Here is a 24,279-nt window from a genome sequence, read left to right on the forward strand (position 1 = left end):
ATAAGTCATAAAAACCCTTTGTGGTGTATTGACTGATATATTCAAAAGGTCCTGGTTTACTTATCTTAAACTGTAATACTCCTTAAACATCCTTAAACACTCAGTGAGGCTAATTCACTAAAGGATGATAATGTTCACACAATAAAATGTGAAAATTCACTGTAATTATCCAATCATATGAAAATAAAATTCCCATTTATCTACTTTATCTTCATCCACTTTAGTGCGCAACCATTCTCAATCCTTTAGTAAATGAGCCTCATTGAGGTATCTTTCTCCAAACACTCAGTAAAGACTAGGTTAACCTGTGCATTCGTTCCTCACAGAGTTTCAGGGAGTGCAAACAGATGTGAGGTCTATAACTGAGCGTGATGCTTGGAAAGCTTTCTAGGAAAAATATCTGTGGCTAAACGCACCTTAGATGGTAACAGCTTTCCTCAGTCACACTTTAAAAAAACATAAGCTCCACTGGAGCACAATTACAGACAGATGAATACCAACACCAGCATTCAATTTAATGGAAAAAACACAAGCTGTAAAGTAAAAATTGAAGTCTCCCTGAGACACTTGATACCAACCGAACAATCACACTGTTCTAGTTAAGGCCACTTGTTGGAAATCCACAGATCACTAATAGAAAATAAAGCTGCCTGGTAGGGAACCAATGTACAGAAGAAACTGTCATCAAGCAGCACCCTATAATATATGGAAGCACTGCAATGGAAACATTATACATTCCATATTTCTGTTTTTTGGGGCAATTCATCTGCTTCTTAGTTCACATCCATTAAAATCCATTATACGAGCCTAACAAAGTAATGTGAATATGTATATAGAATTGTTTTGCATGTGGGCAATAAATGTATCAGTATATAAGCACCACAACCCAAATTACAGAGAATTGTTTCCTTTAAATTGTAAGGGAATACAGAATTTTAAAGGTGCGTATAAGACAATCAAATTCTCTTATACGCACCTTTAAAATCTCATATTCCCTCACAATTTAAAGGAAAAAAATCTCTATGTGTTTGTTTTGTTTGTTTCTCCACAAATGACCAGCAAAGCCAATATGCAATAATTTGCCAATATCTCAAACAATAATTTTTAAATTAGTGAGTTTAACACCAATGTTTCCATATATTTAGATATCGGCTTCAGTCGAGGTCAATACCCCTCCCAGTCGCCGGGGGAGACTCCCCCCGGTATGTCTGAGCTACCCTGGGGCTAAGGCGTCTGGGCAAGACTCTGCTAAATTTTGATATGTATTGTATAATCGCTCTTTTCTCAATTTTTTCTGTGTCGCTATTGAAGGTTACTTCATACAGTTTTTATTGATCTAATTGTGATTTATGTATATATCTCTAGATGCATGTATTTCCTGAAGAAGCTGAAAAGCGAAACTAGTCGAAATACTACACCTTCCCCATGAGTTATTGATATGTTGCATTGCAAAATGTTTTTATTTTTAATAAACGATAAAATCTTATTTTATATATTTCTTCTCCCTTGTTTTTTCAATGTATACAAATGTTTAATGTGCACCGCAATAGTCCCCTTGCTCGCATTCTCTCTTGATGTTTCTGGCCGGAGACCAGAATTTCCAAACATTTATTTCAAACAACCAATAGTAATGCTACAATTATAATCCCTTTAAAAAGTCACTGTATTTTGATATTACAATTAAGCAAATGCCTCCCTCTGCCCCAGTATCAAAAAGTAGCTATGCTCTATGTGTTCTGATCAGAAACAGAGCTGAGCCCCCCTCTATATTCCATTGTCTGGCAAATAGACATGAATACAAGCACAGTATACCTGTTTTTTATAGCTAGAGAGTCCTTCTAATTATTTTTATGAGCCAGAGGCGATAATTGTGGGGGATGTGCAGGGGAGATAGGGTAGATTTGCTAAATTTTAATATCAAAGTATAATTACACTTTCAATTTGTCAGAACGCAATGGTCCTCCTTAGAATTGGCACTGTGCACATGTTTTCACATTCGAATACACACCAGATGCTGCTCTGCATTATACATTTGGTATGGCTTAAAGAAATGCATTCGTTACACCAGCTATAATAATCATACAAAAAAATTCTAATATCTGTTCAATGGGCCAAAGCAGGCCAGAGGAAATGTTGTTCAGGAATAGGCTAACAGTACGGATTGAAAAAAATATGCTGCAAAGGAAGATCCACAGATTGTTTAACATACCACACAGGTGGGTCTTACGAATGAACATGTTCTGTCTGACTGACAGAAACCTTGGCACATTAAGCCCCTCTAGCAATAATGTGGAAGTATACGTATGTTCCCTCTTGCCATTAAGTCTGTGCTCCCTTTCTCTCCATTGCCACTGCTGACATCTTTGCCCTGGTACCTAGAATCTTTCATCTTCAGACATTGGTATGCCACAGATGACTTAACTCTCACTCACAGAAGTGTAAATTGTCCAATATCTTACAGATGCCAGGATTGTACCCAGTTCACATGTGGCATTGTACAATTATTAACAAATTACCAGGAAGGGAAAGCAATTTTACAGGAGATGAGACATACAGATTTTTTGCCAATACATATTCTACCTGCTAACATTTTTTTCTACTTTAATGTGTATCTAAACCCAATAATAACAATGCAATCCATTGCAAACTGTCAGTCTTTAGATGTGATGGCTTTTTTTCTGGCTTTTTTTTTCTTATTTTCACCTGGTAGACATTTCTATTCATAGGGTGACAATATTCACTCACCATACTGTATATATGGAGAATCAGCATTGTCCCATAAGGACAAGAAGCTTGTTGGGACTACAGAGTACCCTTCTCTTTCCTCATTTCCACAGCATGGGGTAAAATGACTTACATTTTACATTTTTGCAGGCTTGTTCTTACATATTTTAGTATTTTTTTTTAATACCTGTATGTCAGGCCAAACAAATATTTTTTAGTTTAGGTTAGAATGGAGACGTATTAGCAATATTAGAGAGAATTATGCCATCCCCTACTGACAACATTTTACGCAAAAAAGTGAGGTAAACTCATAGCAACATTGACAAAAATGAATAATGCTTTATTAAGTAGAGAAGGGAAAGGATAGAACAATACTCAGATTTTTATTTCTGTCTGTGTCCAAGTTGCAAAATTTCCCATAACCCCTGTCTATACCCCACTGTCCCCCTGTATAAAACTGTTGGGACCAGAACAGTGAGTCTAGGACAATCTCTCCAACAGAGCCTTGAATACTGTAGCTGTAAAAACCAGACAGGTATTCTAATCCTCCCCTACTCTATGTAAAGACAGAGTCAACTAGCTGCTACAATTAAGCTGGTCATACATTAGTAATTTTTTTCTTCACATAGAGGGTTGAATTGAAAAAATGACCCAATTTACCCATCCACACATTCGAGGTTCAAGGAAGGAAAGGGTGACCCCTGGAAGTCGCACATCTATGGTGTCCTGCTACAATGAACAGAGTGGCAACCTCAACCCCTGGACTCCAACCATGTCATGCCCCCAGCAAGTTTCACTCTGCCCTCCCAGAGCTTAGTCATGGGGAAACACATTTGAGATGTATGGGGGAATCCTCTCCACTGTCCAGAGCAATTCTCCCTTGCTGTCAGAATACACTGATCAGCCAATGGCTCTAATCAATTGGGAAAAACCAAGACAGGCTGGCTGTACAGAAGTCGATTGGTAGATCAACTTCTGTACAACCAGCCCCAGTGGAAGCACTAGGGTCATCGTTTTGAATAGCAACCACATCACTACCTGGCTGGAGTTTTCATTCTCTCCCTGTGCCTGTGTGGGTTTCCTCCCACACTGCAAAGACATGCTTGTAGGTTAATTGACTCTTGTTTAAATTGGCCCTAGTATGTGTATGAATTGAATGTGAGTTAGCGATCTAAGGTTGTAAGCTCCTTGAGGGCAGGGAATGATGTGAATGTACAATATATATTTAAAGCGCTGCGTAAATTGTCAGAGCCATATAAGCACCTGAAATAAGTAAACCAGCCTCCATACATGGATCAAAATTTGGTCGGTCCCTGCTTAACCGGACAAATTTCAATCCATGTATGGCCACCCTTAGTCTCAATAACTGCTGATTACGAACTGTTACGATAAAAGGGCTAATTTACTAATGAGTTGAGAAAATTCACTCAAAAATCTTGTAAAACATCATTTCAATTATCTAATCATGTAAAAAGCAAATTCCTGAGAGCACTTTGAATACCCAATCACACACTGATTTTTTTCAGAAACAGTAATAAAGTGCAAGTACTGAGAAAATATGGCTGCCCTCATGTTACAAACACATTTATAAAAATATATTGATGACAACAAAATCTCAATTACATGCAAATCCATAAGATCTGAAAAGAAGAGTACATCTTTGGCATTTCACAGTAATTCATTAAGTCACATCTATCCTTTTATCACAGGGATAAAGGGGGTAAAAAAAGGGTGAGGGGTATGCCTATATATCAAGAATAATGAACAAGTGAATGTGTATGAGATGACATCAATAAGGGAGCTAGGGAGGAGGTGGAATCCATGTGGATAGAGCCCCAAACGGATGAAGCTAAGGGGAAAGTAATACTGAGAGTATGCTATAGGCCTAACCTGAGGGAGGAGGGGGAGACAGACCTCCTATCACAATTTGGATTAGCAGCAAGGATGAGAAGTGGGCAGAGCATTCGTCTAAGGCTCGCCAGTTCCTAAATGTCTTGCAGGACAATTTCATGGGTCAGATGGTAGATGAACCAACTAGAAACAAGGTGTTACTAGATCTACTGATTACCAACAATACAGACCTGATCACGGATGTGGAAATATGGGGCAATTTAGAAAAGAGCGATCACAGGTCAATTGGCTTCAGTATAAATCACACAAATAGGAAACACAAGTGGAACACAAAGACACTACATTTCGAAAAAGCCAACTTGCCTAAGCTACGAACCTTACTAGAATATATAAATTGGGATAAAGTCTTAGGAACAAAGAACATGGAAGAGAGATGGGTTTGCTTTAAGAGCATAGTAAATAAGGGCATTAGCCAGTGCATCCTATTGGGAAATACATTTAAAAGAGTGAACAAAAGTCCTGGATGGTTTAACTCCAATGTAAAAATGAATATAAAAGCAAAGGAGAAGGCCTTCCAAAAATAAAAGGCTGAGGGATTATCATCAGCATTCAGACTTTACAAATAATGCAACAAGACAGATAGCGGAGGAGAGCAAACAAAATCCCAAGAAATTCTTTAAAGCGGAGTTCCACCAAAAATGGAACTTAAGCTTTAAGTGAAGGCGACCCCCTGACATGCCAAATGTCATTTTTTTCACTGCATGCCCAGCTGTGAAGCCACAGCCAGGCACCCATAGTCAGAATGCTGTCACCGCAGAGAGCAGGGGGAGAGGAGTTGGGCTTGGTTCACCCGCATCGCTGGACCTTAAGACAGGAGAGGGAATCGGGGGACTTCGGTAACAAAACTGCAGTGTTTGTCCTCATGACACATCACAGGAATCACCCTCATGGGCCCTCAAGACAGAATTAGAAATAGACTTGGGAAACTTAACATTAATAAATCACCAAGACCAGATGGCTTGCACCTGAGAGTACTTAGGGAACTCAGTCAATTAATTGCCAGACCATTGTTCTTAATTTCTACTGACAGTCTACTGACTGGAATGGTACCAGCTGATTGAAGAAAAGCCAATGTAGCACCAATATTTAAAAAAGGGCCAAAATACATCCCTGGGAATTACAGACCAGTTAGCCTAACATCAATAGTATGTAAGGTCTTGGAAGGGATGATTAGGGACTATATACAAGATTTTAGTAATAAAAACGGTATCATTAGCAGTAATCAGCATGGATTTATGAAGAATCGTTCTTGCTAAACCAATCTATTAACCTTGTATGAGGAGGTGAGCTGCCATCTAGATGAAGGAAGGCCTGTAGACATGGTGTACCTGGATTTTGCAAAAGTCTTTGACACAGTTCTGCATAAACATTTACTGTACAAAGTAAGGTCTGTTGGCATGGACCATAGGGAGTGTACATGGATTGAAAACTGGCTACAAGGAAGAGTTCAGAGGGTAGCGATAAATGGGGAATACCGAGAATGGTCAGGGGTGGGAAGTGGGGTCCTGTTTAATTTGTTCATAAACGACCTGGAGGATGGGGTAAACAGTTCAATCTCTGTATTTGTGGATGCGACTAAGCTAAGCAGGGCAATAACTTGCTAAAGAAGATCTGAACAAATGAATGCGGTTGGCAACTACATGGCAAACAATGTTTAATGTATAAAAATGTAAAATAATGCATTTGGGTGGCAAAAATATGAATGCAATCTACTCACTAGGGGATGAACCTTTGGGGGAATCTAGGATGGAAAAGAACCTGGGGGGTCCCAGTAGATGATAGGCTCATCAATGGCATGCAACGTCAAGCTGCAGCTAACAAAGCAAACAGAATATTGGCATGCAATAAAAAGGGGATTAACTCCAGGGATAAATCGATAATTCTCCCAATCTACAAGACTTTTGTCCAGCCTCCCCTGGAGCATGCTGTCCAGTTCTGGGCATCAGTCCCCAGGAAGGATGTACTGGACATCGAGCAAGTACAAAGAAGAGCATCAAAGCTAATAAAGGGTCTGAAGGATGTTAGTCATGAAGAAAGGTTGCAAGCACTGATCTTATTCTTTCTGGAGAAAAGATGCTTGAGAGGGAATATGATTTAAATTTACATATACAATATTGGTGACTGTTTTCAACCTCACCTACTATGTAACTATGTAATCTGAAGGTAACAAGCACTTACACTTATTTGCAGAGAGTTGTGACTTATACTGTCCCCGAACCAGTCGGCAGGTGGACCCTTCTCCATTGCAAACTCCACAGTTATCCTCCTTTGCAGTGCTTCCTAGCTGGTGGTCACAACCAACAATCTGCCAACAAAAAGAGAGAGGTATCAGGAGACCTGTAGACTATGACATGGACCAAGTAACACGTTTAACCCAGATCTTCATCTGAGCTGACACTGAATCTACAGCGGAATGTGAAACAAATGACTTTGCCAGAGCAAATAAAAATACACAGTCTGGTTTTATGGGAAATTACAGGTCTCACTTCACTGGCTTCTTGGGAAACATTACCGAATGCAGAGGCAATGTACAGTAAAACAGATATGAATGCAAATAAAAGGCTGGATACATAATGCAGCTGTACATTCACAGTGGACAATAAATGTAGCCCTGACTCCTGGTCTAACAGTACTTAAACTCATGGCTACTGGGAACTTGTACTGCCGCTAATTTTCACATTCTTCAAAGTAAAGCATAATTTACACTGTAATTTTAATAAAAATATATTGATTTGGTCTCATCTTAGATTGTTTAGCTGCAGAGTCAAAATGTAGCGTTTGATTCCAAGACCATAAGCTGTAAACACTGGCATACCTCTTAAGACCACAGTTATTGGTTTCATGGAATGTTGCAAATTTGCTACATTCATATGCTTCTCTTTCTGGAAATCATCATAAACAACAGATTAAAGAGGAAAACACACTAGTCGAACAGATTGTTTACAGCAAATCTGTACTCAAGCTTAAACATGGGAAAAAAACTATAATGATTTTATGGAATGCAGTTATTGGGTTATAATATTTACAGCTAAACTTTGCACTGTAGACTCTTCAATTTACAAGGTATACAATTTTATCTTGAAAAGAACCTTTTTGATAATTGTTATTTTCTATTCTGTTTTCTCCTTTAATAATTATGCAAGGTTTTTTTCTCAAGACAATGGTGGACTCACTTGAGTGTATTGGGCAGTAATCATTATCGATATAGCGAGGCAAACATAACTCTGAATCAAGGTTAAAAAAAACACCTAAATATCATTTAATTTTGAAAATTCTTACATTTACTGATTTTGTAATTAACTGGTGTTGTCAAACAACAATAGCTGTGTGTCCTGCTATTTACTTGTTTTCTCTCCCTGTCATTGCAGACATCTCAGCTCCATGTCAGACATAAAGGTCTCCACAGCGGCTGCCATATTTCCAGCCTCAACTAAGAACTTTTAACTGGCACTATTTCTGTGTTGCTGTGTTAATTCTGCTGAATTGAACCCTGATTTATCAAATCATTCAGTTTTCGTTTGTTACATAAGTTTCTATTATCAACTAGAGATAATATAGTCTCTTGACACATTTGAGAATACAATTAAATAATCAAGAAACTCCTGAAAGGTAAGGCTGCACTATCATACCTCTAAAGGGGAGATTCAGACTGGTTCTCTTTAAATCAAAATGGATTGTATTCATTTCAGACATCATGTAACGTACTTTTACAGCTTCTCAAAGGGAAAAAGAGTGCAGGAACATAATGACTAATACTATGAACGGAGAATCAATGTACACCATTCCCCTAACTGTTGGTCTGCACTATGTATGTGTTTCCTTTGTTTATAGATGTGTGTTATTCTTACCTCGTTTTACCTGAATTGCTCATATATTTTAATCCATCTTTGCACAAAAATACACCGGCGATGCAAAAAATTCTTTGGTTAAATTCAAGCTGTCACATTAAATGAAATCCCAGTCATAAGGCACAAAACAGACTGCTGCGTGCTTGCAGTGATAGAGGCCTTGAAAGCCATGCTGGTTTCCCCGCACTTGATTAAACTTCTTTATTTGCGCTTGTGTCAAACATGTAATAGCATACTTGGCCCACAGTTGTTTTTGAGTGTTTGTTTAACAACTGCTCTTTTAGCTGCCTTGTTTTAAGGATTGACCCCTTTCTTCTCCCTGACAGAGGCCCTTATTCCTTTTGGCCTCAGGCAGTCCCACATCTTTAGCTACTGCTGTACCTTGGCTGACCCCATGCAACTGGAGATGATGAGGCAAGAAGAAGGATGAGGCAGTGGCACAGGGGGATACTATGCAATTAGCATCACCAAGCAAACACAGTCTCTTTCTGATTGTGTTCAGAAATGTTCTTTACCATGCTCTTAAACATAAGCACCCTGAAACCAAAGTTGTAGTATAAACACTGCATTTGTTCTACAATTTGTTTCTAGATTCTTTCTTGCTTCATCAGGTGGAAGTTGTTCATGACGGCCTGGACATAATTTATTTTAAATGTTGTTTGCCATAACAGTGATGCTTTGTATATATATTCTTGTGAGTAATGTGTTATACTTTACTTGTTGGAGTTATGATGTAGACAGTAATTAGATAATTAGTTCTAATCCTTCTTGACTGTCCAGCTTCACTCACACACCTGCAAATGTAGGGCAGTAATTCACATATCACCATTTGCTGCTATCAGAATAGTTCCTGGTGGCCACATGGCCTTTATACATAGTTAGAAATGTTACTGCATCTATGACATTTACTATGTTGCCAAGCTTTGTTTATAGAATACTCCCAGTGTTTTCAGAAGGCCTACCACATCAGAATACTATGCAATGATGTCACTTTTTAATGCTTCTATTAGATGTAAGAGACATCGCCCTGAATACACTTGATGCTCCTACTATTGGCTGTGAAAAGTATGACTGAAACACTTGATTTAAGTGGAGTGGTGTCGTGGAGTTCAGTGAACCTACTGTGTCTCCAGGGGTGAGAGCCAACTAACAGGCAGGACAGATGCTAAAGCAGCATAAGTTCACAGACAGATGGTCAGAGCAAATAGCACACTATAACAGTCAACACGCTGATGGCCAAACCAGATGCAGACAAGCTTATTCTAAAAAGAGTCCAGCTTCCATACATAATAAATTATCAGAAAAATCACAAACAAATGGAGTACAAGCAATTTGCAAAAGTATACCAGGAAATTAACAGACAGGCCAATCTGATGACCAGGCACAGTCTGAGTGTGTCAGAGACTAATTAAACCTTCCTGATTAGAGCAGGTGTGCACTGCAGAGACCTGAGCTGCAGTGTTGAGAAACGTGAAGGCTTGATGGGATGAGATTTTGCTTTGATGTTAGTTTTTGAATTTGTCCTCTTCTGCTTTAGTACTTTCATACTAAGCATATTCTTTGAGTATTTATGTTGAATTAGTAAATTAAAGCCCCATCATAATGCAGTTAAACTGTATTATTTAATTTTGGACGGAAGAGCTTCTGTCGGGTTTTTAGTACTGCCTTTGTCTTGGGTAACTTTTGTCCCTCCTGTCAGGCCAAAAGGGAATGGGATCTACACTATATTATCAAAGGTATTGGGACGCCTGCCTTTACAAGCACATGAACTTGAATGGCATCCCAGTCTTAGTCCATAGGGTTTAATATTGAGTTGGCCCACCCAAGTCACTGTAGATCTGAAGGGGACATGCAAGGAAAATAAAAAACAGCTTGCACATGATTGGATGATAAAATCAGCAGAGCTTCCCCTCATTTCAGATCTACCCCTCAGATTTACAGCGACTGCACTTCCAAGTGCAAAGTGGATTTGTCTTTCGTAAATAACCCCCATTGTGTATATAGATATTATTAATGGTGCTGTGATCAAGGCTTCTCTGCTGAAACGCATAAGCCCCTGTATCTTTTACTCACTTTCATGCATGAATAAAGCTACTATAAAGATTACTGGAGTTCCCGGCTCTACTTTTCAGAATAAATATTATTAATATAAAACAGTAAAACACACACAAATCTTAAAAAATAAATTAAAATAAATTACAAAAAATAATTATGTTTTTTTTATTTGACCCTTGATTACTAACAAATTAACCCCCAACTAAACCAAAATAGCCCTAATTAAGTCATTTTTCTAATTCTCTTGTTAGCTAGTTTTTGCCATTAATTTTTAAAGGTTCATATGAAAATAAAAAAAATCTTTTCATTGTTATTTCTTTTGTTTGTTTGCTTATTTGATCATTTACATACATACACATCATATTTATTTTACTTATAAATAAGTTAACCAAGCTTAGTATGTAGGAAGCAAAATTCTAGCATCATAGAATATATACATAATTCTAGAGCTGAGATAAAAAGATGACCTTAAGCCTAGGCTTAAACACCAGGCAGGACTACATTGTGAGTCTGAGCCCAAAAATCTTCTAATTTGGTACTTAGGGTTAGGGATATTTTGGTTACTAAGATATACTGATGGGTAGAATCACTCACCATCTTCTTATATTTCACAGCAAGAACACACCACAGTCAGTACAACATGGTTTTATCGGTTCATTCTCTGTGATTTTTAAATAAAAATAGGGAATGTAAGTAGAATAGTAAAACAATCCTTTTTGACTTTTCAACGGGCATTGAGGGCAGTTTAGTTGGAAGGAGGTGTACCTGGAAACCCAGAGGTTGCCTGAGTTAATGATTGGACACCATTGAATCATACTTTATTTTCTTAAATAATTACCGTACTTTACAAAGGCCGACCCACCCTCCTGCAGCTGATTTCTATATAAACTTCCTGGCTTCCCCAAATTTGCTTTTCCCATCTTTTGGGCTACCTATTACTGCTTCTACCCAGGGGAGGCTCCAGAATAGCAGGTTCAAATTAGTTTTTTGTACACATCAACGAATCCCGATAGAGCACTGGACATTAACAAGATTGAATAAATGTGACAGGCTACAGGCTGTGTAAAGGGATCCTATAAAACCTTATTCGTTTTTCCATCACCATGCAAGGACTTTTTATGGAACTGTTCGAGACATTTGCATTTTGGCTTTTTCATTCAACATTATCCAAATGTATGTATCAGCATGCGGAAACATCCCTAAAACTTAAGTTACATTCTCCTACAACCTTTCATTTTGGTTTATCCCAATGAACTTTGTATTTGGGCGTACACACTTTCCCAAGGGTAGCTAACATTGCAAGGGAATCAAATAATTGTATTAAGCCTGCACAGTAACAAATGTTCCACTTGCCATGAATTCTATCCGGTCCTAATCTACACTGGTGTAATCAGTGTCATTATTGTTATTCCCTGACATTTCCCACCCAGTGTTTCTGGGTAATTTATTATACAACTTCTGGCCAAAGAGGTTTAGCTGAAATGCTGTTGAAAAAATTCCCTGCTAAATATCAACTGCAACAGTTTACAAATAAAGGAGAAGAGATAATTTGCGCGGGTGAAAAGCAGCAGACAGTTGTTTCAATATAAAGAAAGAAAATATGGCTATAATACTAATCTACAATACAAACAACAATGCTCCTCACAATGTGACCAAATACACTTGTGCTCATAAGTTTACACACCATAGCAGAATTTATGATTTCTTACCCATTTTTCAGAGAATATGAATGATAACACAAAAACTTTTATTTCACTCATGATTAGTGTTTGGCTGAAGCCATTTATTATCATCAACTGTGTTTACTCTTTTTAAATCATAATGACAACAGAAACTAGCCAAATTACCCTGATTAAAAGTTTACATACCCCAGTTCTTAATACCGTGTATTGCCCCATTCAACATCAAAGACAGGTTGAAGTCTTTTGTGGTATTTGTGGATGAGGCTCTTTATCTTCTCAGATGGTAAAGCTGCCCATTCCTCTTGGCAAAAAGTCTCCAGTTCCTGTAAATTCTTGGGCTGTCTTGCATGAACTGCAAGTTTGAGATCTCCCTCAATGATATTGAGGTCAGGAGACTGAGATGGCCACTCCAGAACCTTCACTTTATTCTGCTGTAGCCAATGACAGGTGAATTGACCTTGTATTTTGATTCATTGTCATGCTGGAATGATCAAGTACATCCCATGCGCAGCTTCCAGGCTGATGAATGCAAATGTTCCTCCAGTATTTTTTGATAACATACTGCATTCATCTTGCCATCAATTTTGACCAAATTTCCTGTGCCTTTGTAGCTCACACATCCCTAAAACATCAGCGATCCACCTCCGTGTTTCACAGTAGGAATGGTGTACCTTTCATCATAGGCCTTGTTGACTCCTCTCCAAATGTAGCGTTTATGGTTGTGGCCAAAATGCTAAATTTTGGTCTCATCACTTCAAATGACTTTGTGCCAGAAGGTTTGAGGCTTGTCTCTGTGCTTTTTGGTGTATTGTAAGCGGGATACTTTGTGTATTACTGGCTTTCTTCTGGCGACTCGACCATGCAGCAATCCTTCTTCAAGTGCCTCCTTATTGTGCATCTTGAAACAGCCTCACCACGTTTTCAGAATATCTTGTATTTCATCTGATGTTATTTGTGGATTTTTCTTTGCATCACAAACAATTTTCCTGGCAGTTGTGGCTGAAATCTTAGTTGGTCTACCTGATCGTGGTTTGGTTTCAACAGAGCCCCTAATTTTTCACTTCTTGATTAGAGTTTGAACACTGCTGATTGGCATTCTCAATTCCTTGGATATCTTTTTATATTTATTTCCTTTGACAATTCTTTTGCTTTTCCCATGACTCAGAATCCAGAAACGTCAGTGCAGCACTGCAATCTTTTATACACACACTAATTACAAGCAAACAAATCACAGGTAAGGATGGTTACCTTTAATAGCCATTCAAACCCCTTTGTATCAACTTTTGTGCATGTTATCAGGCCAAAATCATCAGGGTAAACCTTTGATCAGGGTAATTTTGGTAGTTTCTGTTGTCATTATGATTTAAAAAGAGTAAACAAAGTAGATTCATAATAAATGGCTTCGGCCAAACACTAACCATGAGTGAAAGAAATGTTTTTGTGTTATCATTCATATTCTCTGACAAATAGTAAAGAAATCATAAATTCTGCCAGGGTATGTAAACTTATGAGCACAACTGTATCTAGGTATATCAGCTAAAGAAAAGGATCAGAGTTCAGGCAGAACCGCTGATTGTCCAACTCTGAGCGCCTCTATTTTGATTGTTTACCTGCAATGTGTTAAATAGTATCCATGTCTTCAGCTGCCATGTATTAATCTAAAACTTTTTTTCTGTGTGTGGCCATTTATCTTTCGTATATAGCACAGAGAGACAGAAGCTATGCTTACTCCGCTCTGTATAAGTCTGCTGTCATTCAGTATAATGATCTAGTGGAAAGGTAGGCATAATTACAAAGTTTGAGGGGGTGTTAAGAACTAGATTTATAATAGTTGCTTTCCTGCCACAAGGGAAATACTTGCAATGACCATGCTTTTCATTCATAAGGAAAAGATCATAGTTATAGCACACAATGTGCAAGTTTTACTGCTAGTAATAGCAAATCTTCAGAAAATAAAGAAAAGGGTAACAGTTAATCTCTGTTGGCAGCAATATGAGTACATTTTGGCAGTGTCAAATACATATAAGTGAACTTAATCATTGTAGACTTTGTTAGAGAAGAGCACCTGACATGCCACATTACACTTTAAGTCCTGTTTGTTGACACTCAAGTTAAATATGACTGTCTCCCACATGTACAGTATGTGTCATTTCCATTCTAGCTTATGGGGGACTTGACAAGGTAAAGCAAAAGAATCCCTTTAATGTTCACAATCTAACAGAAAAACAGGCGGTAAAAGTTATTCAGTAGGAGATCACCATCCCTTTCCAATAACTCAATACACAAAATGAGGTTCCATGATTTCTGATAATTAAGGTACTAATTAGAGGTTAACAAATTATCCATGAAATTATGTTTTTTTGAGGCCATGTTAGGATGTATACATAAAAGATTTATAGAAGGCTGATGTAGTCCCACAGAAAGCCCACAACACCATCAATCATTTTGTTCCACCATTTGATGATATAGACTTTTGTTGTTGCGTGGTGGTGGGGTTAAGCAACCGTACAGAATACAGAAACTATGTCTTTACTCTGCTAGTCCTTAGTCCTTTATGTTTGGGCTGAAGATTACCTCAAACAATGTTAATGGTCTGAATATGAGGGCAAACTTCAGAGCCCATTCACACAAGCAGACATGTGTTATGGTGTGCAAAACACATGTTTGGAGGTGTACATGGTGCATGCATGCTGCACTACGTTGTTACATTGTTTACATCTTTCTATTTTTCCTAAATGTTATTTGAAGTTAAGACAACTATTCATGTAACTCTATGCACAACAGAGTCCTGCAACCCGCTACCGTGCATTATAATATGTTTTTGTGCAGACATGATGAACTTTTATGTAACACGCACCAAAGGACCATGTTTGGTGAAAAAAGGACACACTAAGAAAACAACTGTTCTATCAGTGCTTTATGTGTAGTCTGCGTTGATCAATGAATATCAATGCAGCTCAAGGCACCTGGTGTGAAGAAACTCTAAAGCTCAACTCCTGGCCAATAGCTAAATACACAGTTTGACTACTCATTTATGTAATGCTTTACCTTCCAACGAATTTGTAAATCTGCTCAGATACTCTTGTGATTTATACACATTTATTATACTGCATAGACATGAAGATCATTCTTCTGTTTTCTGGTTCAGCATAATTGCTTCCTGGCCTGAGTTATCTTCTGGCTTGTTGGTCAGTGATAATAATGGAAATTCATTATACTGTGAGCAGGATGCAAGTGGAGAGATGAAATGGAGGCTGCATAACTGAAAAGTAAAACTACATGGCTGTACAGTGTGGCAAGGATGTGTAAATTACAAAAGTGGCTCAACAAGAAGATAGTTTACATATACACTTCTGAGAAGTGTTCCCAACACAGAAGATATATTTGTGTTGGGGGGGGGCTCAGAATGGAGCTTGTCTATTCAGAACACGGTTCTTCTGCTGGAGTGGGAGTGTTCCATTCCTCAAATCAGTTCTCACACATTCTAACTGCAGTCTCTCCGCCCCTTATCTGTGCTCCTGACAGATGGAAAAAGATTTTAACATGAACGCCCCTTTGGAAGGGGTGTAGAGAGGAGAAGACTACAGATAAACAACTAAAACCTGCGTAGGAGGATTTGTTTAATCTCTGTGTATCGTCTGAGACTGTTCACTTTACTGAGTATATGTGAGGGTTTACAATCACTTTAATGTTCATGTGCTGGTATCCCTATATGGAGAGAGTCATGACCATGCAATCCATGTACTATAGTATACCAAAGATTGGTAAAGTGGGCCACTGCACCGACAGTCTCAGATTAAATGGTCTGTCTACTATAATCACGTGTCCTGTCCACAGTATAAGCACATTGGCTGTTTGAGTATTGTAATAGGAAAGCATAACAAGTATCCCTGTGGATTTATGTATAATGTAACATGAGAGATGAAAGGCTGACCCTGTAAGAACAAAGCATAGGATGCCTGAAATTCTACTTTAAGCTCTGTGCAGACTTCCTGCAAATCACTGACTACTAGGGAAGTGTTGCAAGTAAGTCTAACATGAATATTTTATTTTGTTAGAGACCCTATCACCATCTGCTATGCTGCCAGCTAAACACAGATAGGAAACCTGTCTTACAAGTACTTACAAACTCTGAATGACTTTGTTGAGCAAAGATATCACCATGAAATCCTACTGAACAATCCAAATTTCCAAGAGTGTGGAATGGAGAACCTTCCTTGCTATCTACAGCGCTCTTCACCCTGGCCCTGTACATTATTAGTGTGTAAACACATCCTAAGATTGGCACTAAAAGCAACAGCATTAAAATTTAAGATATACTTAGGTTGCAGCTCTACCCACTGAATCAAAAAGTGTATAATAAAAGCTTTGCAATAACAAGTAAAATGTAGAAAAGGCTACACCTTACACCCTGACTTCTTATTCGCTTGCCTTGCATGGTCCTAGGAAAGCTGAGGAGAATGCACTATTGTACAGTACTGGAGCATCCTCACATGAAATGTGGGATCCTCAGCTTTCTCAAGATCCCATTGTGAGTCCCAGGGATGTGACCAACGCCTACAGGAAGCATTGGGAAATTAATATCCAAGGTAGGTATTTTTTAATTTTTCTTCAAATGTGTTCCTCTTATTTGCACAGCAATTCGTTGTACAATTATTTAAAAAAATGCTAGTAGGAATTAAAAGTGGTTTAATGGATAGATTAAACTTTATCTGCTAAAATTCTTTCTACTTTGATGTATATCCAAACCCCAAAATTGAAATGTCATATAGTGTAGCGTTCTCAGATGTTGTGGCTGTATTACTTTTCTTTTTTCCCCTGTGCTTTCAGCTGTTGATCCTGTCAATAACACATTTCCTCTTCTAGGTTGACAATGCTTATTTACTGTGCTGTATCTATGGAGTGGCAGTGCTGTAACCCTAGGACAGGAATTGTGTTAGTATTAAAGCACACCTTCCCCATCCTTTTCTCCATTATATAGGGGAAGGTGTTCTATAGCCAACAGAGAGGTGGGAACAATGCTAACTAAAACCATCAACAAAGACAGAAAGGTCAGGATTTTATCAGCACACAAGATTTCCATCAGAATGGACAGGTAATTTGTTGCACTTCTTGAATAAGATATAACATAACGCTTTCAATGGTATAGTTAATATACCAAAAGGGAACAAATAATATTTATATTGTTAGGGTTTACAAACACTTTAGATTTGTGTGATGCAATATAATATATAACGGCTTATCACATAAGTGTGACATATCTTTTGCCCTTGCTTTGATATATAATCTGTGTCCTTATCACTCTTTATCAGCTACTGACATAGTTACTAGTTACTGACATAGAGTCTCTGACCTCATTACGGAATAAAAATAGGTTCAGTTTCCGTAAATGACACTAAAACTATTACATACATCAGTTTCCTTGTAAACCTTCACGTCCTTGTTTTCCTTCATGTTTTGTTTTGTGATGGGCTCATTTGACATGTCAAATATGCAACTACTGTCAAGTATTGTGGCTAAACACAAAACAGATGTCACCACAAGGAATTCTGTCATATTATGTGAAACCAAATAACCGCCTGTATGAAACAACCACTTGACATGTTGTTTTATAGAGGCCAGATGCTCCCAGTCTTCTTTTATGGTGCTTTGTTGGTTAATCCAAAGACAATGTAAACCTTCATACCACTGGCAAGCAAAAGCTTTGTTAAATTCAGTAGCAGTACCAAATTACCAATTCAAAATTTTTAAAATCATCATTTCCAGGGAAGCAAAACCTGAGAGAAGGAAAAAAAAGGGAGATATCGACCCTGTATCCAAAAAATTAATTAGCATGACAAGCTGAGGAAAAAAAGTCCTGCCACTTTCAAGTATACAACAATATATCAAAATAATAAAAAAGACAATATACAACTTAATTAGCCAATTATCCCATAAAAACCCCAAGTAACAATACAAAAGTGTTCTTTTATCATCCTTTTATCATTCTCGGATACCTCCCTTTAAATCAATACATTATAAAAGATGATTATTGTAGCTTCTAATAAATTACATGTTTAATGCAATGAAGTGTGTAGTTGGGATTATTACAATATTATTTACCTTATTTTTAATCCTAAAATCCTTGTGTGATATTGATTTAGGATTTTATATAAATACTGTATAATATACAGTATCTCACAAAAGTGAGTACACCCCTCACATTTTTGTAAATATTTTATTTAATCTTTTCATGTGACAACACTGAAGAAATTACACTTTTCTACAATGTAAAGTAGATAGTGTACAGCTTGTATAACAGTATACATTTGCTGTCCCCTCAAAATAACTCAACACACAGCCATTAATGTCTAAACCAATGGCAACAGAAGTGAGTACACCCCTAAGTGAAAATTTTTTAATTGGGCCCAATTAGCCATTTTTCCTCTTCAGTGTCATGTGACTCGCTCATGTTACAAGGTCTCAGGTGTGAATGGGGAGCAGGTATGTTACATTTGGTGTTATTGTTCTCACTCTGGTCACTGGAAGTACAACATGGCATCTCATGGCAAAAGAACTCTCTGGGCATCTGAAAAAAAGAAGATTGCCAAGACCCTGAAACTGAGCTGTAGCATGGTGGCCAAGACCATACAGCGGTTTAACAAGATAGGTTCCACTCAGAACAGCCCTCGCCATGGTCGACCAAAGAAGTTGAGTGCAAGTGCTGAGTGTAATATCCAGAGGTTGTTTTTGGGAAATAGACGTATGAGTGCTGCCAACATTGCTGCAGAGGTTGAAGGGGTGGGGGGGGGGGGGGGTAAGCCTTTCAGTGCTTAGACCATACACCACACACTGCATCAAATTGGTCTGCATGGCTGTCATCCCAGAAGGAAGCCTCTTCTAAAGATGATGCACGAGAAAGCCTGCAAACAATTTGCTGAAGACAAGTAGACTAAGGACATGGATTACTGGAACCATGTCCTGTAGTCTGATGAGACTGAGATAAACTTATTTGGTTCAGATGGTGCCAAGCATGTGTGGTGGCAACCAGGTGAGGAGTACAAAGACAAGTGTGTTTTGCCTACAGTCAAGCATGGTGGTGGGAGTGTCTTGGTCTGGGGCTGCATGAGTTTTGCCGGCACTGGGGAGCTACAGTTCATTGAGGGAACCATGAATGCCAACATGTACTATGACATACTTAAGCAGGGCATGATCCCCCCTCTTCAGAGACTGGGCCGCAGGGCAGTATTCCAACATGAAATTACCGCAAAAACACCTCGAGGTGACCACTGCCTTGCTAAAGAAGCTGAGGGTAAATTTGATGGACTGGCCAAGCATGTCTCCAGACCTAAACCCTATTGAGCATCTGTGGGGCATCCTCAAATGGAAGGTGGAGGAGTGAAAAGGTATCTAACATCCACCAGCTCAGTGATGTCATCATGGAGGAGTGGAAGAGGACTCCAGTGGCAACCTGTGAAGCTCTGGTGAACTCAATGATATAATATAATCCTGGTTCAGGGAAGCAGGATCTCCCAGTCTATGGATAGGACCCACTAATCATGGGGTACTTTGTCACAATAATTGGGTTTAAGCACCATATAGCAATATGGTGTGACCAAATCCTCATATTTTTTGATAATGTTTTTTGAAAATGTCTAGGTGTTTTAAATAAGCCTTGCAGGAGGTAAATGTCTTTTTTGCAAGTGTGTGTTGTAATATTTTGTTCTTTCAACACTTAAGAACTGACACTTTGCTACAATGTAAAGGAAGGTGTAGGAACTTAAGGTTTCTAACATCCACCAGCTCTGTGATGTCATCATGGAGGAGTGGAAAAGGACTTCAGTGGTAACCTGTGAAGCTCTGGTGAACTCTATGCCCAGGAGGGTTAAGGCAGTGCTGGGAAATAATGGTGGCCACAGAAAATATTGACACTTTGGGCTCAATTTGGACATTTTCACTTAGGGGTGAACTCACTTTTGTTGCCAGCAGTTTATACATTAATGGCTGTATGTTGAGTTATTTTGAGGGGACAGCAAATTTACATTGTTATACAAGCTGTACACTCACTACTTTACATTGTAGCAGAGTGTAATTTCTTCAGTGTTGTCACATAAAAAGATAGAATAAAATATTTACAAAAATGTGAGGGGTGTACTCACTTTTGTGAGATACTGTGTGTGTATATATATATATATATAATATATTATATATATATATATATATATTATATATTATATATATATATATATATATATATATATATATATATATATATATATATATATATATAGATATATATGTATATATGTATATATGTATATATGTATATATATATATATATATATATATATATATATATATATATATATATATAGATAGATATATTATTATTATACAGGTTTTATATAGCGCCAACAGTTTGCGCATCGCTTTACAACATGAAGGCAGACATTACAGTTACATTACAATTTGGCACAAGAGGAATCAGTGGGCCCTGCTCGTTAGAGCTTACAATCTAAAATAAATAAATAAATAAATATAGTTTTTTTCACATATATATATATATATATGTATATATATATATATATATATATATATATATATATATATATCATGTACAGTAATATAGAATGGTTATTTGTTGTTTTATTTAAAGAGGAAGTAAACCCTTCCAAACAACTTGGACCTATAGGTAAGCCTAGATTAAGGCTTACCTGTAGGTCCAAGCAATATCTCCTAAACCTATATGGTTTAGGAGATATTTGCCCGAAAATGGGCACCGCTGTCTACGGCGCATGCGCCGTAGACAGCGGCGCGCAGGCGCACTAAATGCGGCAAATCCAAGAATGGATTTGCCTAATTTTTCGACTCCCGTGCGCATGCGCGGGAGTGACGTCATCGCGGCTTCACCGTATGGCAGCGGCGGAGCTGCAAGACGTGACTCCCGTGCGCATGCGCGGGAGTGACGTCATCGCGGCTGCGCCGCTGTGATTCGTCGGAGCTGCGAGACGCCACCAGCAACATGGATGCGGCGGACTACAGGGGACAGCGGCGACTTCGCTGGCTCCTGTGTCAGGTAAGTGACACATAATGAGCTACTATGCGATGCATAGTAGTCCATTATGCTTTACCTTTGCAGGGAAAAAAAGAGGAAGTAAACCCATCAGGGTTTACTTCCTCTTTAAAGTGTTTTAATATTTTTGTATCGATGATGGGGATTTTTTTTAGGGGGGGGGGAATATTTGATATTTGTCTAATAAAGTTTTATATTTATTATTTGATTCTAGGATTATTTTTGTATATTGTTGAATACTTTATTTTGGAGTAGTATCTGAAGCCCCTTTCTCTAATTGCCATGATAATTTATTTTAAATTCAATTTGCAATCATAGTGACCCACTGAACGTATTCACTAGAATGTGGCAAAAAACATCCTTCTGTGTCCTTCTGCGCTTTAGGGCACAAAAAACAAAACAAAAAAAATTAAACCATAGTCTACTGTCTTTAAAAAAAAAAAAAAGCAGCATCTAAATTTGTTGTTGAAAATACTTGGTAAGAGTAAATATATGAAGAAGTAAATCCAAGGGTTACAGTAGCACAGGAGCAGATTGCAAGCCACAATTAGGGTGATAAATGTGACAAAAGTCTGCATCTCAAGTTGATAATTAATCACAACCTGAAAGATATGCAAATAAAGTCAACCCACTGCTAACAATGTTTCTCCAGATAAGAAAGACTCAGTGACTCTGTGGTTTGGCTTTCCTCCTACTTTATTTCAATTCAAGCCAATACATGCAAAGCAGAGTTGCCAAAGAAACGTTACTTGGCATTGCCCCCAAACAGGCTAAGCTACCACTCCGAACCAAAGTAGCATCAGGCAGTGGAGACGGAGATCCCCAAGACCCAGCATGGAACATGTTTTGTTTTTAATATTCACTCTCTCTCTCTATGAGTCTTTGTTTAACCTGGCTCCTGCATTCACTCTCTCCTAGAATTGAAAAGGAAGAGGGGGAATAAAGAAAACATATTAACGATCCAAGGCAAGCTCATGGGGCCATTTAGGAAAATGGTAGTGGAAGAGGCATAAGCCCCACTGGAGTTAAACTACGTAGAGGACAAGGTTATAGTATATTGCTTACCCAAAGCGCATACACTGCCAAATTGGATTCGGCCAGAAGAATTTCTCTTCGTACACAAAAGGGCCGGCAGTGTTGGCTTAGCTCAAAGACCTGATGCCAAGGGAAATGAAGCGGGAAGAAAAACAAATAACAACTTGGGGGCTCATTTCCATATTAAACAGTGGTGTAGAACTACAGGGAGTCTCATTTCACAGGAGTCAATGCCCAGATAATCTTAGAGCTAGAAAGATGCTGACAGCTATACAAAATCTACGGATGCTGCCTGACAATACTCCTTACACAATTACATATTTGTTTAATTAATGTTTGTAATAATATACTATATACTTTATTGTGCACAATTCCATGTACTACAATAAACACGGGCCACCCACTGATACAAAACAGATGCCTACTGTATCAGTAACAGATACCAACTAAGGATGGGGCAGACTAACACGCTGCACCTAAGCAGATTCCAATCATACAGAAAACTGTTTCAGAAATCAGATTGTTTTTTAATATCCAATCTCACCCTCTTATATTTACAGCAGCTTCTAACTGATGCTGTGATAGGGATACCTGTTGGTAAGCCTATATTGATAGCTGCATTGTTCTCTGATTACATATTTCTACAATTTTTTTCTCTGATTTTCTAACTACAGCATTAAGTATTTAACTAATAGACAAATAGGATTATCTACTGTACATTTCATTATAATGTTATTGGTTGGGCCTATAATCTAGTGTGGTAAGCTAAAAGTACATAAAGAAACCCAAAGCAGAACATGAATAGTCATAAGAGTCTTTTTAATATCACATCATGGATGTTTAGTTAGGAAAATACCTAAAAATTGAAACTATGGGCAAAATAACAAATTACATAAATGATAGTCTGTTACAAGCATTATTACAGCAGTACAGAGTCATACATTCCCATCAGTAACATTATCTTATTACTTGTTGATCCCACCAGTAGATCTGTTATTGTTTTCAATACAATGCTGTTGGTGCTGTCGTGTAGTTTTAAATGGTCTTTAAAGCTGGATATACACGGATCAAACTTTTGATCAGTGTGTGGCAGTCGGCAGTCCCCACTCGACAGAAGTCGATGGCTTGATCGGCTCCTGTCAAAGGGACATGTTGGAATGTTTTCCTTAATCAGTGGCCACAGACAAGCAACTGCATCTGCTCATCAGTGTATTCCTACAGTTGCAGGTGTCACTGTCGGAATACAACATCCTGGTAGGGGGATCCTTTTATCCACCTTTTTTGTGTGGATGGGGAATCCGTTTTTTGTTGTTGTTCCGCCTAATGACTGAATAAAATAAACCAACAGTATATGGCCAGCTTGCTGACATGCTCCCTTGCGGTCTCCACCCCCACCTCTCCAAGCCCTTTAGGCAGCTGAGAATTGACATTGTGTGATAATGATAATAATATACATTGGTGTATACAGTGTATATATATATATATATATATATATATATATATATATATATATATATATATATATACACATTTGTGTGTATACAGCATACTGTTTATATATAAATATATATATATATATATATATATATATATATATATATATATATATATATATATATATATATATATTAGGCATGAGCTTCGAGTTAGAGTCAAACTCATGTTCAATTCGAACATTGCCTGTTCGCCCGTTCGCCGAACAGTGAACAATTTGTGATGTTCGCGGCAAATTCAAAAAGCCGTGGGACACCCTATAAAAGTCTATGGGAGAAATCTAAAGTGCTAATTTTAAAGGCTTATATGCAAGTTATTGTCCTAAAAAGTGTTTGGGGACCTGGGTCCTGCCCCAGAGGACATGTGTCAAAGCCAATTTTTTGGGAGCAGTGATTTTAATAATGCTTAAAGTGAAACAATAAAAATGAAATATTCCTTTAAATTTCGTACCTGGGGGGTGTGTATAGTATGCCTGTAA

At 38.0% G+C, this 24,279-nt stretch overlaps 1 protein-coding gene across 3 annotated transcripts in view; it reads right to left on the reverse strand.

Annotated features, from left to right (window-relative positions):
• Window positions 1-24,279, reverse strand: part of ADAMTSL1 (ADAMTS like 1) — a 1,178,053-nt gene that overhangs the window by 263,605 nt on the left and 890,169 nt on the right. For all 3 annotated transcript variants that reach the window (XM_077475229.1, XM_077475230.1, XM_077475231.1), the window contains one exon: window positions 6,814-6,940. In XM_077475229.1, the coding sequence (XP_077331355.1) occupies window positions 6,814-6,940 (127 nt within the window). The remainder of the gene's footprint in view (window positions 1-6,813; window positions 6,941-24,279) is intronic.

The sequence above is a fragment of the Lithobates pipiens genome, unplaced genomic scaffold (genome assembly GCF_037356315.1).
Source record: "Lithobates pipiens isolate NorthernLeopardFrog02 unplaced genomic scaffold, aLitPip1_a1.2 Scaffold_13, whole genome shotgun sequence".
NCBI lineage: Eukaryota > Metazoa > Chordata > Amphibia > Anura > Ranidae > Lithobates > Lithobates pipiens.